At 40.6% G+C, this 19,681-nt stretch overlaps 1 protein-coding gene across 4 annotated transcripts in view; it reads left to right on the forward strand.

Annotated features, from left to right (window-relative positions):
- The window catches only part of PHF20 (PHD finger protein 20), a 145,697-nt gene that overhangs the window by 20,212 nt on the left and 105,804 nt on the right, over window positions 1-19,681 (forward strand). For 3 of the 4 annotated variants that reach the window (XM_082746227.1, XM_082746229.1, XM_082746228.1), the window contains exon 2: window positions 3,277-3,391. In XM_082746227.1, coding sequence (XP_082602353.1) covers window positions 3,309-3,391 — 83 coding nt within the window. In that variant the 5' untranslated portion in view covers window positions 3,277-3,308. Of the gene's footprint in view, window positions 1-3,276; window positions 3,392-4,655; window positions 4,703-19,681 lie in introns of all 4 variants that reach the window. The other variant, XM_082746226.1, reaches the window with a different exon arrangement.

Genomic DNA, 19,681 nt, shown 5'->3' on the forward strand with positions numbered 1-19,681 from the left:
ATCCCAGGACGCTGGGATCATGACCTGAGCCGAAGGCAGCCGCCCAACCAACTGAGCCACCCAGGCGTCCCATGGATTTTTTAATTTTTAAGTAATCTCTACACCCAGTTTGGGGCTGGAATTTACAATCTCAAGATCAAGAGTTGTATGCTCTACTGACTGTGCCAGCTAGGCAGCTCTGGCATTACTTTTTCATATAATCTAGGAGGCCAAACTATAAATCTGTATATTACTTATGCATGAAGTCAGAGATAAAAAGATAGATAATTTGAGGTGGTATTTGTCAGTCAAGCCAAAATTAAAACTTTAAAAAGAAAGATTATTTATTTATTTATTTATTTATTTTACTGAATGAGAGAGGGAACACAAGCTAGGGGACCTGGAGAGGGAGAAGCAGGCTCCCTGCTGAGCCTGGGGCTTGATCCCATGTTGCTGGGATCATGACCTAAGTTGAAGGCAGATACTTAATGACTGAGCTACCATGCCCAAAATGAAAACTTAGACTGATTGGATTTACTTATCAGATTTGATACCTCATTTTCTTTCTTTCTTTTTTTTTTTTTTTAAAGATTTTTTTTTATTTATTTATCAGAGAGAGAGGGGGAGAGAGCGAGCACAGGCAGACAGAGTGGCAGGCAGAGGCAGAGGGAGAAGCAGGCTCCCCGCTGAGCAAGGAGCCCGATGTGGGACTCGATCCCAGGACACTGGGATCATGACCTGAGCTGAAGGCAGCTGCCCAACCAACTGAGCCTCCCAGGCGTCCCAGATACCTCATTTTCCTTGAGAGTGTAAAGGGTAAAGTCAGCCAGACCTCTGACTCTCCCATTCCTAGGGTCCTTATACTGGAAACACTCTTAACATAATAGCTTTCCAGTTTCTTAGAATGTTTCAGTTCCTTAGTATTTGACTGTCAACCATTCCTGCCTTCATTTGAAGTGTGTGTTCCCTGGGATCAGCCCTTCCAAATTGGTTGTGTAATGGGTAGCTCAGCTTTCAAATTACATGGTTCTTTTTTTCTTCTTATAGAAAATTTCCATTGTGAAAATCTTCAAATTTATGAAACTTTATTTATTTATTTATTTATTTTTAAAAAGATTTTATTTATTTGAGAGGGAGAGAGAGCACAAGCAGGGGGAGCAGCAGGCAGAGGGAGAAGCAGGCTCCCTGCTGAGCAAAGAGCCTGACATGGGACTTGGTCCCAGGATCCTGGGATCATGACCTGAGCTGAAAGCGGAGACTTAACTAACTGAGCCACCCAGGTGTCCCTGTGAAACTGTTTAAAAGGAAAAGTACAGGGGCACCTGGCTGACTCAGTTGGTAGAGCATGTGACTCTTGATCTCAGGTTTGTGATTTCAAGTCCCATGTTGAATGTAGAGATCACTTAAAAAAATTAATAAAGGAAAAGAACAATCACCTACAACTTGTTTTTTCCTACCAGCCTTTTTTTTTTTTTAAATTTAAGATTTTATTCATTTATTTGACAGAGAGAGATGACAAGCAGGCAGAGAGGCAGGCAGAGAGAGAGGAGGAAGCAGGCTCCCTGCTGAGCACAGAGCCCAATGCGGGGCTTGATCCCAGGACCCTGAGATTATTACCTGAGCCGAAGGCAGCGGCTTAACCAACTGAGGCACCCAGGCACCCCACCTACCAGCCTTTTTAAAAAATATTTTACTTATTTGAAAGAGCGAGAGAGGGAGAAAGAGAAAGAGTGCTGAGAGGGGGGAGGGGCAGAGGGACAGAGAATCTTAAGTGGGCTCCACCAGTGCTGAGCCTGATGTGGGACTGGATCTCATGACCCTGAAGTTATGACCTCAGCTAAAATCAAGAGTCTGGTTCTTAACTGACTGAGTCACCCAGGTGCACCTAAACACACATGAGTTTTAAAGATTTATTTAATTTATTTTAGATAGATAGTATGTGCACAAGCAGGGAGAGGGGCATAGAGAGGGGGAGCCCAACATGGGACTTGATCCCAGCACCCTGTGATCATGACCTGAGCTGAAACCAAGAGCTGAATGCTTAATTGGCTGAGCTACTCAGGTGTCCCAAACATACATGAGATGTATATATGTATGTATTTACTTATTTATTAAAGATTTTATTCATTTGACAGAGCACACAAGCAGGGGGAGCGGCAGGCAGAGGGGGAAGCAGACCTCCTGCTGAGCAGGGAACCTGACATGGGGCTCAGTCCCAGGACCCTGGGATCATGACCTGAGCCCAAGGCAGACGCCTAACTGACTGAGCCACCCAGGCGCCCCCATACATGAGTTTTAATGTGAGCTCAAAGTGATGTAATTTAGAATCCTGCCTTTTCATGTAATGTACTGCAAACAAATTCTTTCTAAAATGTAGGGGCGCCTGTCAGTCCATTACAAAGATTGTTTCTGGTGTGAGGCAGATGTTGTCTCGGTAGTGCTCTGATGTTGCTTGGGCAGTATAAACTTTTGAGACCCAAAGTTTAGCAGTGGAAAATGCAGTTTGAGGTTGCCTGCTCTGAGAATGTGGCCTGCTTAAGTGCTCCAAGAGCTCAGAGAGCTACATTTCCATTAGAACCACCTCTGGTGCCTAAAGATAAATTTTATTCATATAGAACATGACCACCAGTCCCAGGATCCAAAGAATTGATAAAGAATTACTTAGGAAAATATAAATTGTCAGAATGAACTCAAGAGGCGGCAGAAAATATACATAGAACAAAGAAAGTATAGTTCCTCCTTGTCTAGCCTTCCAAATAGGGCCAGAAATCAGTATCTCAGCTTTTATTTACTTCTTTTATATTAAAATTCATAGGAATTGCAACTTGTAGTTATTCTTCTGTTTACTGTCTACAGTTTTGTCTTCCTTCAGTGGACTGGAGTCTTCATGAGGACAGGAAACTGTGTCTCTTTTGGTCTTGACCGTTTTTTTCTAGTCTCTCAGCAGATACTTGTTGAATGCATTAGCAAATGATTGTATTTAACCTGGAAAAGCAGTTGGGTTTTTTTGGAGTTCTGAGGTGTTCCCCTTTAAGTGAGTCCTTGGTCAGCATTGTTGAGTGCAGGTCTCCTCAGGATTTCTGGAACTACAGGACACCACATAATAGAGAAGGAAGAGACAGACAGTGGAGGGCACACCTGTGTTAGGATGAGAGCAGGCTTGGAAGTAGCCACTGGCAGGGTTTCTGGAGCTTTTTGTTTTGAATAATTCTTGTTTGTCTTTTATGTGTAGTGACTGATGCTACACTCTGGGCAGACTTTGCCTAAGTTTCATAAATATTTAATTGGCTTTTTCAGGAGAATAAAGGCAGCCCCGCTGATGACTGAAAATGACAAAGCATCCACCTAACAGACGAGGAATCAGCTTTGAAGTGGGAGCCCAGTTGGAAGCCCGGGACCGATTAAAAAACTGGTACTTTTGTATTTTTCTGTTAATTAAATTCCTTCAGTAAAGGATTTTTGCTAGCATTGATAAAGAGGGGTAGCCTGTGCTTTTCTGTAGTGTTTTCCTGCTCCCTGACTCTTGGAAGGTAGGAGACATAAGCCTAGAGACGTGGAAAAGTCCTTTTTTTTTGGTGCTGGGATCCGTCTGTCATGGAGACCATTCCGTGTCTACTTGTTAATACTCGTTTCCCCTTTCTGCCCGTTCCGAGGAGTGATGGGAAAAAGAAGCATGGATGGCTACAAGGCAGGGAAGAGTTAAAACTGGCAGCTTTCTTGCTCTTGGCTCCCTGTCTGGAAGAAGAGAGGATAGATCAGGGATGGAAGCATGAAGGGAAGGGGTTAGATTGGAATAGTTTGTGTGTTGTGAACAACTCCTTCTGTTTTCTGGGTGTGTGTTGTGGTTGAAATTTAGTCATCATTCTGTATGGTGATTAAATGTAGAGGCCGAGGGCTTGTAATCCTCTGACTTGTCATTGACTTGTGACCTCTGGGTGGTAATTCCCACTTTGAGGTTCAGCTTCATCCGTAAATGTGTGGAAAGTAGTAATATCAACCTCAGAGTTTTTCTGAGAATCAGGTAGTAGAATATGTGGAGAAAGGCCTTCCTTACCAACTGTAAAATGATGGTTGTTGAGAATGTCCGACAATTTGGTCATTTGTTAATGTTTAAGGTAAAGGTGGGGGTTTCAGAATTCAAGCATTTCTGAGTGTAGTCCTTTTGGGGAGTTTCCTCAAAATAGACTGACCAGTTCCTGGGGCGTAGGAAGAGAAGAGAGGGGAAAAGAGAAGCAGGGAAATGTTGGTTGGGGCAGGAAATGTCTCTGCTGCCTTTTGGGGATAGATTTGATAAATGAATTGTAGACTTTTTAAATACCTTGTTGTTTTAGGCTGTTTGTGTTATCTGTGATTATTTCCCTTTTTTGTTTTCTCTCAGCTCTTTTTAAGGCAGCTTAATCAAGGGAAGAATTCTTTTCAAATGTGGAAAAAAATTAAAATTTAGAAAAAGTAAAGAAGTACAGCTAGCCATAAAATAATCTGTATAGTTATCTCTCAGAATAAATACTAGTGAATATTAATAAATTAGTATGTAAAATTTAATAATAAGATTTATTAATAAATTAATGCCACTCAGAATAAATGACATTTTTGTTTTATTATATTTATGTTAAAAAATTAAGGCTATAAAACATTTCTGATTTAATCCAAGTGTCTTTTATACCTTACCGATTCAGTTCCCCTTCTGTGTTCCATAGAGGCAACCAGCATCCCGAAGTTGGTTGTATCCTTTCTGTCCATGTTTTTACATTTTAACTATATATATGTATTCATAAGTAATAGTTAGAATCACTTTATTTAAAATCACTTCGTTTAAAAATGAAGATGTTTTATTACATTGTTCCTTTAGCTTGTGTTTGTGTGATTCATGCATACTGATATATAAGATACTCCTCCTAACTTCTGTATAGAGTTCTGTTGTATGAATATACCATATTAAAAAAAAGGAATATATCATATTTCATTTATCTACTCTCCTACTGATAGACATTTAGATTCCAGTTTTTCACTTTATTTTTAAAGTAAGCTCTAGGCCCAGTGTAGGGTTTGAACTAATAACCTGGAGGTTAAGAATCCCATGCTCTCTACTGAGCCAGCCAGGCTCCCCTCCAGTTTTTCTGCTTTAAACTTAATGTTGCTGGGGTGCTTGGTTAGCTCAGTCAGAAGAGTGTGCCACTCTTGATCTTAGGGTCATGAGTTCAAGCCCCATGTTAGTGTAAAGATTACTAAAAAGAGTAATAAATTTAAAAAATAAACAACACACTGTTATTGTGAACATCTCTGTAAATGACTTTTTTGTGTATCCTTTTGCAAGAATACTTCTTGGGCAGTGACTTTCAAACCTTTTTTATGGCAATTTATAGTAAGAAATATATTTTAAATCCAGTGTAATACCCATCCATATACACATAATAATTTAACTGGAGCAAAAACTTAGAGACAGTTCTTAACCTTGGACATGCTTTATATTCTGATGTTTTCCCTCTATATTGTATGTATGTTTCCTGAACATATGTACAAGTGCTGGTCTAGATTCATTAATTTTATTTTATAATCCAGTGGGTCATGAACTGCTGTTTGATAAGCCTTACTCCAGTGAATTTGTTAAGTAATATGATATACACATTTTCAGTTTTACTGGAAATTGCCAAGTTTATCTCCAAAATGCTTCTATTAAATTACACCCCCACAGTAGTGCATTAAACTTCCTGTTTTTCCATGTCCTTATCAATCCTTGCTTTTTAAAGACTTTCTGGTCTTGCTAATCTGTTGGTTATGAAACTTTGTTTTATTCTCTGTTGCTTGTACTTCTGGTGAGGTAGAGCATTTTCTAATATGTGTGTTCTGTGACTTGTTCTTGGCTATTTTCCTATTTGATTGTCTGTTCTCAGTGATTTATTAGTGTTCTTCTAATATGTTATGGATTCCAGTTCTTTGTCAGTTTGTGTTGCAGAAATCTTCCAGTCTGTAACTTGTCTTTTCAGCTTGTTTGTTTCTTTTATTTCTTTTTTTTTTAATTAAAAAAAAAAAGGTTTTATTATTTATTTATTTGAGAGAAAGAGAGAGGACAAGCAGGGGGAGCAGCAGGCAGAGGGAGGGAGAAGCAGGCTTCTTGCTGAGCAAGGAGCCTGGTGTGGGGCTCGATTCCATCATGACCTGAGTTGAAGGCATACTCTTAACTGACTGAGCCACCCAGGTGCCCCCTTTCAGCTTGTTTTTGATATCTTTCGTGGCATATAGTACTCCTAAATTCTTCTAAAAGTTTTAAAGTTTTGCTTTTCACATTTTGATCTTTATTTACCTAGAATTGATCTTATGTATGGGATGAACCTGGTCTAATTTTCTTATTCACAATTTAAATAATCAGGTGCCTCATCATTGTTTGTAGGACAGACCATTCTTTCCCCACTGATCTGCAGTACCACTTCTATATACCAAGTGCCATAACATCGCACTCTCTGTTTTTAACTCCTTACTCTGTTCTATTAATTTATATTTACTCTGGTGCTAATAGCAACACATCGAATTTATATTGCTTTAAAGTAAGTCTTTATAGCTATTAAGACAGATTTTGCCCCTGTGTGCTTTATTTGCTGTATTCTTAAACCTTTTCTCTTACTTTGTCAAAAAATTGAAGTATAATGGACATTCAGTGCTATATTAGTTTCAAGTATAGATCTTTACTTTTAATGTGAATTTTAATTTTAATTTTATTTTAAAAGTGATTTATTTATTATTTATTTAAATGATTTATTCTAGAGGAAAAGAGAATGTGCATGTGCAAGAGTGTGTGAACAAGGGGGGAGGGGCAAAGGAAGAGGGGGAGAGAAAATCCTTAAGCAGATTTCCTGCTGAGCAAGGAGCCTGACATGGGGCTTGATCCCAGGACTCTGAAATGATGACCTGAGTGGAGATCAAGAGTTGGATACTTAACCGATCGAGGCACCCAGGTGCCCTGAAAATACTACGTTTTTGTATTTATTCACATTTTCCTTTATAAACATAAGTAATGTTTTATAACCTTCATAAAGCTTTTGCATTTTATCTATTAGACTTATTCCTAAGTACCTTCTAGTGTTTGTTGCTTCTATGAATGGATCTTTTTTCTTTTATTGCAGAGCGTGCACATGCATGCGTGAGTAGGGGAGGGGGTGGAGGGAGAGAGAGGAAGAGAGAATCTTAAGCAGGCTGCATGCCCAGCTTAGAGCCCTACCCTGGGCTTAGTCTCAGACCCTGTGATCACAACTCTGAGATCATGACCTGAGTTGAAATTAATAGATGCCTAACTGATTAAGTTACCCAGGAGCACCTTGTGAATGGATATTTTTTTTAAAGATTGTATTTATTTATTTATTTGAATGAGTGAGCGAGAGAGAGAGAGAGAGAGAGAGAGTAGAGAGTATATGTGAGTGGGAGGAGCACAGAGACGGAGAATCTCAAGCAGACTCTGTGCTGAGCGTGGGGCCCCATATGGGGCTTGATTCCACAATCCTGAGATCATGATGTGAGCTGCAACCAAGAGTGGGATGCCCAACCTACTGAGTCACCAGGTATCCCTGGATCTTTTTTTTTTTTTTTAAGATTTTATTTATTTATCAGAGAGAGGGAGAGAGCGAGCACAGGCAGACAGAATGGCAGGCAGAGGCAGAGGGAGAAACAGGCTCCCTGCTGAGCAAGGAGCCCAATGTGGGACTCGATCCCAGGACGCTGGGATCATGACCTGAGCTGAAGGCAGCTGCCCAACCAACTGAGCCACCCAGGCGTCCCTCCCTGTATCTTTTTATATTACATTTTCTCTTTGGTTATTGGTGGTGTTTAGTAATGCTGTTGAGTCTTGTTGTTGTTGACCAGATTCAGTGTGTGAACTTTACTGAGATTGTAGTTTAACTGAACAAGGTGTCCTACTGAGATCATAGTTTAAAAGCAACTGCTAAAAAAAGATTTTATGACATTTATGAGATTGTTGGAAATTTGAACAGTGATTAATGATATAAAAGCATCGTTAATTCTTTTAGGTTTGGAAATGGTATAGCTATGTTTTAAAAAAGTCCTCATTTTTTAGAGATTACATACAGACATTTATGAATAAAATGATTTGTTGTCTGGGACTTTCTTCAAAGATAATATGAGGGGAGGAAAGGATGGGAGGATAGAGGAAGCAAAAGTGGTCATAGGGGTGGATACGTGAGGGTTTATTTCTCATAAATTTTGTATGTTAAACTTGTGTGCAGAAAGCTTGCTGCATTTTCATACTTGTCCTACTAGTTCTTTTGGATTTTTTACGTAGATGGTCATATATATGCAAACGGGTATATTGCCTCTTGCTTTCCAGTCCTTATGCCTCTTCTTTCTTTTCCTTCCTTCCGTCTTTCATCCCTTTTCTTTCCTTCTCTCTTTGTCCCATTTTCATTGACCAGAACTACACTGGCATGGTGTCAAATGGTAATGGTAACAGTAGCATTCTGTGTCTTACTGTTTGATTAACAGGAGTTCATGTGAAGGTTCATCATTAAATATGATGTTTAATGTTAAGATCATGGTAGACTCGGGGCGCCTGGGTGGCTCAGTGGGTTGAGCCTCTGCTTTTGGCTTGGGTCATGGTCTCAGGATCCTGGGATCGAGCCCCGCATCGGGCTCTCTGCTCTGTAGAGAGCAGAGAGGAGCCTGCCTCCCCATCTCTATCTCTGCCTGTCTCTCTGCCTACTTGTGATCTCTGTCAAATAAATAAAATATTAAAAAAAAAAAAGATCATGGTAGACTCTTTAATCAGATTAAAGTAATTTCTTCCTGTTTATTCCTTGTTTGCTGGAAGTTTTTGTTTTTGTTTTGTTTTCCCCTAGCCTGTGTGACTGTTGAGTTTCATCTAATGCTTTTTCTTTCTTTTTTTTTTAAGATTTTATTTATTTATTTGACAGAGATCACAAGTAGGCAGAGGGGCAGGCAGAGACAGAGAGAGGGGGAAGCAGGCTCCCTGCCAAGCAGAGAGCCTGATGTGGGGCTCGATCCCAGAACCTGGGATCATGACCTGAGCCGAAGGCAGAGGCTTTAACCCACTGAGCCACCCAGGTGCCCCTCATCTAGTGCTTTCTGGACATCTCATTAATTGACCATATAGGTTTTGTCTCTTCAATATATTAATATGTATGGTATATGACATTAGTAGATTTTCTGATGAGCAGTTCTTGCCTGCATGCCTGGATAGACTCTATTAGGTCATTTATATAATAAGTTATGGGATTCAGTTTGCTAATATTTTATTTGGGATTTTGATATCCATGTTCACTAGTACTTTGGTTTTGATCTTTTCTTGCACCATCCTTGTCTGGTTTCAGTCTGTTGTTGTAGAAGTCCTAGGAAATGAGGTAGTTTTTTCTTTTTTTCCCCCTCTGGAACAGGTTTCATTTATTTATTTATTTATTTATTTTTTATTTTATTTTATTTTTTTTTTTTTATGATTTTTTTTTTTTAATTTATTTATTTGACAGAGAGAAATCACAAGTAGATGGAGAGGCAGGCAGAGAGAGAGAGGGAAGCAGGCTCCCTGCTGAGCAGAGAGCCCGATGTGGGGCTCGATCCCAGGACCCTGGGATCACGACCCGAGCCGAAGGCAGCGGCTTAACCCACTGAGCCACCCAGGCGCCCCTCATTTATTTATTTATTTAAAAAAGATTTACTTGAGAGAGAGACAATGCGTGTGGTGGTGGGTAGAGGAGCAGAGGGGGAGTGAGAGGGGAAAGCAGACTCTTCACTGAGTGCGGAGCTCTTGGTGGGGCTTGATCCCAGGACCCTGAGATCATGACCTGAGATGAAACTAAGAGTCATATGCTTAACTGACTGAACCACCCAGGTGCCCCATCTGGAACAGTTTCTTGAAGCTTTGCTAAGTCTTGCCAACCCTCCCCCCGCCAGCAAGGAACCTTATGTGGGACTCTATCCCAGGATCCTGGGATCATGACCTGAGCTGAAGGTACATGTTTTAATCGACTGAGCCATTTAGGCATCCCTTTCTTTTTTCATTTTTAAGGATCACCAAAACTCAGATCATTTAGTGTGGTGATGTAGTCAGTTACATTCATTATTTTCTTTGGTGCTAAAATTATCCCAAATTTAGCTAGTCAGAAACCCTTTAAACTGGGTTCTTTGTTCTTTCAATACACTTCTATTAGTCTTTGAGTATTTTCTTTTTTTCTGGCACTACTTAGAAGGCCCACATTTATTTTGCCCCTGTCATTCTCTAGACCCTGAAGTCAGCCATTTCTCCAAGGAGGCCTAATTCCTTTTAGGTGGAAGTAGTATTTAGAAATAACTCTGGGCACTGGCTGTGTTTATTGCTGCTAGAATGTTACTGCTTTTAGGCCTTTTCAGTAGATAGAGCTCAGAAATAAAATTTTTGAAAAGTTGTGAGTTCATTTTGGTATTTCCATTTTAAATTTAATATTTTGTAATTTATATTTTTATTTTTATCTTTTATTTTGAAAATTTTTTTTTCTAAAATTTAATTTTTGTTGTTGTTCTTCAATTTTATTTATTTACCTGACAGAGAGAGAGAGAGATCACAAGTAGGCAGAGAGGCAGGGGAAAGCAGGCTCCCCGCCGAGCAGAGAGCCCAATGCGGGGCTCAGTCCCAAGACCCTGAGACCATGACCTGAGCCGAAGGCAGAGGCCCAACCCACTGAGCCACCCAGGCGTCCCAACACATATATAGATAGGTCTTATAAGTATCACAACTTACAAGATGAGGAGAACACCTAAAGAATTTGCTTATGCTATACCCTTGCCGGTCTATAATTATTTGATTTGATTTAAAAAAAATTTTTAAAGATTTTATTTGTTAATTTATTTATTTTTTGAGAGAGAGAGAACACATGAGTGCATGCTGTAAGTGGGGGACAGAGGGAGAGGGGGGAGAGAGAATCCTAAGCAGGCTCAGGCTTATTGCGGAGCTTAATGTGGGGCTCAGTCTCAGGACCCTGAGATCATGACCAAGCTGAAGTCGAGTTGTATGCCCAGCTGACTGAGCTACCCTGGACCTCTGAAGACTTTTTAAAAAAAGATATTTATTTATTTATTTATTTGACAGAGAGAGAGAGAGAGAGAGAGAGAGATATCACAAGTAGGCAGAGAGGCAAGCAGAGAGGGAGGATGCAGGCTCCCCGCTGAGCAGAGAGCCCGATGCAGGGCTCGATCCCAGGACCCTGAGATCATAACCTGAGCTGAAGGCAGAGGCTCCAACCCACTGAGCCACCCAGGTGCCCCCCCAAGATTTTATTTTTATGTTATGTCTACATTCATTGTGGGGCTGAAACTCACAACCCTGAGATCAAGAGTCCCATGCTCCACTAACTGAGCCACCCAGGCGCTCCTGATTATTTTTTATTTATCTGTCTTTCCTTCTAGAATGCTAGCTCAGTTGAGGGCTAGTACGGTAGATTGGGTTCTCTGAGAAGCAGTGTAATTGATTGATTTGGAAACCCCCTGTAGAGGGAAGTGGGGAAGGAGGGGAAGAGGCTGGGAAGAGTTTTAACCCCTGGCAGGGAGAGAAAAGGAAGGTAGGATGTCTTCCATCTACCAGTAAGTTTTGGCAAAGGAGATGGGGATTTCTCAAGCCATTGTTGCTGTCAAAAGAGTCTTGTCTCCCAGGAAGAGTCTTATCTTAGTATACCTGCTTACTCAGTCCTTGGCTAGGAACAATGCTAGGGAAGTGTGGAGATGGCACAGAGGTCAGGATGGGTTTAGTGCCTTTGCGGCTGGTGTCAGTTACTATCTACTTGGTAAGGATGTGGTGGGTGCATTTCCAAGGCAGCCATGGATGTGCTATCAATTTTGTTTGCTGATATATCTCTAGTGCCTGAAAATTGTTCCTGGCATATAATAGGTAATCAATAAAGTATTTGTGGACCAAGTTCCAAATGATTGTAGGAAACATTTTTCTAGGTGTTCTGATTGCTTACATCTTAAGCCTGAGAGAATTTTTTTTTAATATTGCAGAATTAGATAGCAATTATGTGTAGGACTGACTGTGCCAGGTTCCCTATATACAGCTATTCCATTAAATCTTCTCAGCAAGCTATGTTGTTTATTATTTCGATTTTATAAATGAGGGAAGAAACAAAGCCTCACAGAGGTAAAAATCCCTTGTTCCAAATTTCACAGCCAGTGTGTGGTGGAGCTGGGATTGAACCCCTGTTGATCTGACTCCAAAGACTGGCTATGCCTCCCAGGTGATTCCTTTTCCTAGTGATATTTTTCTGAGTGTTCTTCCATATTTTCTGGATTTACTTCTAGGTTGCAAAAAAAAAAAAAAAAAAGTCATGAAAAGGGTTAAATTATTTTTCAAAACCCATGTGACAGTAGATGTGTATGAAGATACAAATGTGACCCAGAATGGGTGAGTGTGTCTTTCTGGATTAATGCTTTGACATTTTTAATAGGTCTATATCTTTGATTTATTTTGTCTGTGATGCTTATACAGAAGCCTGGTTTCTCTCTTACCTTGTCTGCTACATACATACTTCACGTTAAACCACAATAGCAATGGTAACTAACATTTATCAGAGATTTGCTATGTGTCAGGTACAATGCTAATTGCCTTAATTGCTTTACATGAGGTATCTCATTTAAGCCCCCAAAGCAAACCCATTTGGAACTGAAGAATCTGAGATTAACTTGGTTTGTTAGAAAACTGTTTTATGTATACCTGACCAGAGTGCATTTGTAAATTATCCAAACCAGCTTTTCCTTCCTAAATTCTAGGGTCCCTAAGAAATCACAGGATTAGGATTTTTATTATTTAGAGAGGGGATTTGTAAAATACAGGTTCAGATTTTCCATGGAAGTTGTTAGTTCTAAAAACAGTTTATCTCACCAAACAGGATATGGATTATTGATAAGAATGCATGTTCTAATTTTGCACCTACCACTTTGGGGGACAATTTCCAGATATCCATTTCCTACTCTGTAGATGGTGTAATCTTGCCTGCCCACCTTACCTTTAGGGTTATGCAGATGAACTGAGTAGCATGTGAGAGGCTGCAGTCTCTTAGCAATCAACGTTTGGTGGCTAGAACAGAAACTGCTAGCTCTGCCTCCCTCCGCCTTGTTCCCTTCATTTGTCAGGAGCACACCATCTGCCTCAAAAACAGTAGGCCTGGCCTTCTCTCATCTTGCCCAGAACATGGTGCAAAACTCCTTCTGTCTGTTGCTTTCCTGACTCCTTGGCACATTTCCACTGCTTTGTTTCCATATAAGTTGATCATAGTCTCCTTCTACTTTTTGTACAAAAGATTTTTTTTTAAAGATTTTATTTATGTATTTGACAGAGATCACAAGTAGGTAGAGAGGCAGGGAGAGAGAGAGAGAGAGAGAGAGAGAGAGAGAGGAGGAAGCAGGCTCCCTGCCTAGCAGAAAGCCCAATGCAGGATTTGATCCCAGGACCCCAAGACCATGACCTGAGCTGAAGGCAGAGGGTTAACCCACTGAGCCACCCAGGTGCCCTACTTTTTGTACAAAAGATTTTAAAATCTGGGTTGTGTAATGTCCTTAGTTAGCTCTCCTTTAAATTTTCTTTCTTTTTTTTTTTTAGTATTATTTGCATCGATCAAGTCTCGGTTCCTGGTTGTTACCTCTTGCACGTCTTCTTCACCAAACGTTGATTGCTAAGAGACTGCAGCCTCTCACATGCTACTCAGTTCATATATATACACCACATCTTCTTTATCCATTCATCTGTTGATGGACATGTAGATTCTTTCCATAGTTAGGCAGTTGTGGACATTGCTGCTATAAACATTTGGATGCACGTGCCCCTTTGGATCACTACATTTGTATCTTTAGGGTAAATACTCAGTAGTGTGATTGCTGGGCCCTGGGATAGGTCTATTTTCAACTTTTTGAGGAACTTCTATACTCTTTTCCAGAGTGGCTGCACCAGCTTGCATTCCCACCGACAGTGTAGGAGGGTTCCCCTTTCTCCGCATCCTCATCAACATTTGTTGTTTCCTGACTTGTTAATTTTAGCCATTCTGACTGGCGTGAGATGGTGTCTCATTGTGGTTTTGATTTGTACTTCCCTGATGCCGAGTGATGTTGAGCACTTTTTCATGTGTCTGTTGTCCATCTGGATGTCTTTGCAGAAATGTCTGTTCATGTCTTCTGCCCATTTCTTGATTGGATTATTTGTTCTTTGGGTGTTGAGTTTGATAAGTTCTTTATAGATTTTGGATACTAGCCCTTTATCTGATATGTTGTTTGCGAATATCTTCTCCCATTCTGTCAGTTGTCTTTTTTTTTTTTTTTTTTTTTTTTTTGGACTGTTTCCTTTGCTCTGCAAAAGCTTTTGATCTTGGTGATGTTCCAATAGTTCATTTTTGTTTCCTTGCTTTTGGCGATGTTTCTAGGAAGAAGGTGCTGTGGCTGAGCTTACCTCTTCACTTCTTGTACCATCCTTCCCCCCCCTCTTTTTTTTTTAAAGATTTTATTTATTTATTTGACAGACGGAGATCACAAGTAGATGGAGAAGCAGAAGCAGGCTCCCTGCTGGGCAGAGAGCCCGATGTGGGGCTCGATCCCAGGACCCTGGGACCATGACCTGAGCTGAAGGCAGTGGCTTAATGACTGAGCCACCCAGGTGGCCCCTTACCCCCCTTTTTTATTTTACTTTTATTAAAGTAATTTTTCACTGGGGCATCTGACTGGCTTCCTCAGTGGAATATGTGACTTTTGATCTTGGGGTTGTGAGTTAGAGCCCCATGTTTCATGTACAGCCTAATTAAAAATAAAAATCTTACGGGGTACCTGGGTGGCTCATTCGTTAAGCTTCTGCCTTCGGCTCAGGTCATGGTCCCGGGGTCCTGGGATTGAGCTCTGCATCGGGCTCTCTGCTTGGTGGGAAGCCTGCTTCTCCCTCTCCCATTCCTCCTTTTAGTGTTCCCTCTCTCACTGTGTCTCTCTCTGTCAAATAAATAAAATATTAAAAAAAAAACTTAGAAAAAAATGAAAATAATTTTTCATTTCTGAGCTTTTCACATACATGTTTTGAGTGTCTGCTGGGAGTCAGACACTAAGCTACAGACTGTGGAATGAAGGAAGAATCACATAGGACCCTCAAGTTTAGAGGCCACTCAGGTATTTGGCTCTGGCTCTTAGCATTGCTGGCCAATGATCTTAATCATATATGCTCATGGTTATGTCTTTGCTAATAGCTCACATTTATTTATTTATTTAAAAGCTTTTATTTATTTGTCAGAGAAAGAGAGAGAGAGAGAGCAAGTACAGCAGGGGGAGCAGCACGCAGAGGGAGAAGAAGGTTTCCCACTGAGCAAGGAACCTGATGTGGGACTCGATCCCAGGACTCTGGGATCACGACCTAAGCTGAAGGCAGACGCTTAACCGGCTGAGCCACCCAAGTGTCCCAATAACTCACACTTATTGGGGGATTTTTTCTTTGTCAGGCACAAGTCTAAAAGCTTTACATGTTATACCCTATGTAATTCTCATAACACTAGGAGTTGTGGGTATTTTTATTATTCCCATTTTATACATGAGGAAACAGACGCAGAGTGGTTAACTAAGTTGCCCAACCTTGCACAACCAGATGAATTTGGAACTTGAATCAAGGTAGTCTGGCTTGTGAGCATGAGAGGGCATAACTTTGATCCCCATGCTGTGTCTTGTACCTAGGGTAGAAAGTGAAGTTTTTGAAATTAATTATATCATAAAGTGATACTTAACTCTGTACAGAGTTCATGTATAACCCCCGGAGGGAGAACAGTTAATTTTGTGTGTGGGATTTTAGATGTCTTCCCACAGGTGTCTTATGCTAAGACATTCATTCAGTGCTAGATGCTGGAGATAGAGTGGTAATTAAGACTGATGGGTAGTCCCTGATTTTTAGGAGCTGACATTTGGTGGAGGTAGATGGACCATAAACAAGCAGACCCATACCTATAAGGTTAGGTGGTGATAAATGATAGGAGGAGGAATAAGTACTAACAAGTAGACAAGAGTGTGACATGGTGTGTGTATGTGGGGTGTTTTTTCATGAAGAAGGTATTCAGGGACAATCTATCTATTAAGGAGACATTTGAATAGTGATCCGAAGTGAGGGAGGGAGTGAGCCAGGTGGATATCCAGGGGAAGAGGGATTTAGGCAGAGGCAGCCAAGGTACAGCATGCTCATGTTCAAGATGGAAAAAGAGGGTAAAGATTAATGGTGTCAGAGGAAGGAGATGAGTCCACGTATATCAGCAGGAGCCAGATCTGGTCATACTTGGGGATTTGGAATTTATTCTGAATATAATAGGAAGTCATTGAAAGATTTTAAACAGGGAAATGACATTATCTGGTTTCAGTTATTTAAAGTGGCTGTGGTTATTTTGTGTAGAATATGCTGTAGGCAGGCATGGAAAGAAAGAGGGAGAATAGTAGTCTTTGGTTCTAGTTTGGATTAAAGGTGATAGTTGCTTGAACAAAAAAAGCAGCAGTGGAGATGATGGGAAGTGGTCAGAGTCTGAGTATTTTTTGAAGGTATAGCTGACGGATTTGCAGATGATATTGTAAGAAAAACAGAAGAGTCAAGGGTGACTCCAAGGGTGTTTGTTCTAAGTGCTAGTAGAATTACCACTTGCTGAAATGGGGAAAATCAGTAATTTGGTTTTGGGCATGTTAAATATTGCATTCCTTTTAGATAACCAAGTGGAGATTGTTGAACAGATGGTTGAATAACTAAGTGAGTCAAGCACTGAGGTGTGAGCTCTGGGTTAGAGATAGAAATTTGGGAATTGGCAGTGAGTAGTACATGGGATTAAAAAAATATATATTTTATTTTTTAGAGCAGTTTTAGGTTTGCAGCAAAATCGAGCAGAAAGTACAGGGAGGACCCATCGCTTGGCCCTATACTTTCATAGCTTTCCCATCAACACCCTGCAGGAGAATGGTACGTTTGTTACAGTTTATGGACCTACATTGAACCATCATTATCACCCAAATTCCATAGTTTACGTTAGGGCTTACTTTTGATGTTGTACATTCTTTGAGTTTGGACAAATTTATGATGACACATATCTACTGCTATGGTATTGTACAGAAGAGTTTCACTGCCCTAAAAATCCTCTGTAATTTGCCTCTTCAGTTGTTCTTATCCCCTAACCCCTGGCAATCACTGACCTTTTTGCTGTCTCCATAGTTTTATCTTTTCCATAATGTCATCAGTTGAACATAGATACAGTAGGTAGCCTTCTCAGATTTTTTTTTTTCATTTAGTAAGAAGCAATTAAGGATTCTTTTTTTTTTTTTTTAAGATTTTATTTATTTGAGAGAGAGACAGTGAGAGAGAGCATGAGTGAGGAGAAGGTCAGAGAGAGAAGCAGACTCCCTGTGGAGCTGGGAGCCTGATGTGGTACTGGATCCTGGGACTCCAGGATCATGACCTGAGCCGAAGGCAGTCGCCCAACCAACTGAGCCACCCAGGCGTCCCGCAATTAAGGATTCTTTATGTCCTTTCATGGCTTGATAGTTCATTTCTTTTTAGCATTAAATAATATTATGTTGTCAGAATGTACCACAGTTTATTTATCCATAAGTTTTCAACTCATTTGGGTAAATACTAAAGAAGGTGGTTGCGGGGTGCCTGGCTGGCTCAGTTGGTAGAACATGCAACTTTTCTTTTTTCTTTCCCTTTTTTTTTTTTTTAAAGTAAGCTCCCCATGCACTTTAGTGTCCAGTGTGGGGCTTGAACTCACAGCCCTGAGGTTAAGGACCTGAGGTGAGATCAGGTGTCAGACCCTTAACCAACTGAGCCACCCAGGCACCCTGAGCATGCAACTCTTGATCTTAGGATCGTTAGTTCAGGCCCCATGTTGGGTGTAGAGCTTACTTAAAAAAAAAAAAAAAAAAAAAAAGAAGCATGTGATTGCCAGATCATATGGTATATTTAGTTCTGCAAGAAACTGCCAAACTCTTTGCGAGTGGCTGTACCATTTTGCATTTGTACCACCTGTGAATGAGCGTTACTATTACTCTACATGCTCACCAATATTTGGTCCTCAGTGTTTTGGATTTTGGTCATTATAATAAGTAAGTAGTGGTATCTCATTGTTATTTAAATTTGCAATTTCTCTAATGAAATATGTTGAATATCTTTTCATAAGCTTATTTGTTGTCTTTATATATTCCTTGGTGAGGTGTCTGTTAAGGTCTTTTGCCCATCTTTTGTTTGTTTCTTTGTCTTCGTGTTGTTGAGTTTTAAGAGATCCTTGTGTATTTTGGATAACAGTTCTTTATCAGAGGTGTTTTCACGGGACTGGATGAGCTCATCCAGGGCTGTGCTCTGGCCGCTAGCCACATGTAGCTGTTTAAGTAAAATTGAAAATTCATCTCCTGAATCACACTAGGCACAATTCCAGTATTCAGTAGCCACATGTGGCTAGTGGCTACCAATTGGAGAGCAGAAATGTAGAAAGTTTTCAATGAGAAGGTTCTGTTAGATAGTGGTAATCTAGGTAGTCAGTATAGATAAAAAGGACTAAGCCCAGGAGCCTTCCTGTAGATGTTAGCAGATGTAGAGGAACCAGCAAAAGAGACTGGGAAGGGGAGACCATTGAGGCAAGAGGAATCCCAAGAGGAGAATGTCTAGAGGCTTCGTGCAAAAAATCATTTCAAGAAGCAGGGAGTAATAACTTCAGTTTGTGATGCTCCTGGGTCAAGTAAGATGAAGATTCAGTGACTACTGATTCAGTGACATCGAGGTTTTAGATGATCTTTTTTTTTTTTTAAAGATTTTATTTATTTATCAGAGAGAGAGAGGGAGAGCGAGCGCAGGCAGACAGAATGGCAGGCAGAGGTAGAAGCAGGCTCCCTGCTGAGCAAGGAGCACGATGTGGGACTCGATCCCAGGACGCTGGGATCATGACCTGAGCCGAAGGCAGCTGCTTAACCAACTGAGCCACCCAGGCGTCCCAAGGTTTTAGATGATCTTGATGAGAGTTGTTTTAGCGGAGCAGTGGGGACAAAATCCTGATTGGTGTGAGTTCAGGAAAAATGGGAGAGGGACTGGTATGGTGTACAAATGGAGGAATAAACCATTTACAGGAGCAGATAGTTCATTTATTATAAGGGGGAAAAGGGAGACTGGATATACAGATAGAAATGAAGGTTGACAGGCAGAATTGGTGATTGGAACATGTGTTTTTTTCTTTGTGTATGTATGTGTGTGTTTTCTGTTTTACACTTGAGTTACAGGGACACCTGGGTGGCTCAGTTAAGCATCTGCCTTAGGCTCAGGTCATGATACCACATCCTGGGATTGAGATCCACACTGGGCTCCCTGCTCGGTGAGCCTGCTTCTCCCTCTCTGCCTGCTGCTCCCCTTGCTGTGCTCTCTCTCTCTCTGTTAAGTAAATAAAATCTTTAAAAAAAATAAAGTTGAGTTATAATTTACATACTGTACAGTTCTGTGAGGCTTGCCAAATTTATAGTTAGGCATGTACCACCACAGTCAAAATGTAGAGCGCTTTTATCACCCTACAAAATTTCCTTGTATCCTTTTGTAGTCAACTCCTCCTACCGCTTTTGGCTCTTATGACCCAGGATCCTGTCCTTATGTACATATAGTTTTACTTTTTCCATGCTGTCATAAAAATGGAATTGTATGATGTGAAGTCTATTAAATTTGGCCTCTTATCATATTCACTTACAATACTTTGAG

The sequence above is a fragment of the Mustela nivalis genome (assembly GCF_964662115.1).
Source record: "Mustela nivalis genome assembly, chromosome: 8".
Lineage (NCBI taxonomy): Eukaryota > Metazoa > Chordata > Mammalia > Carnivora > Mustelidae > Mustela > Mustela nivalis.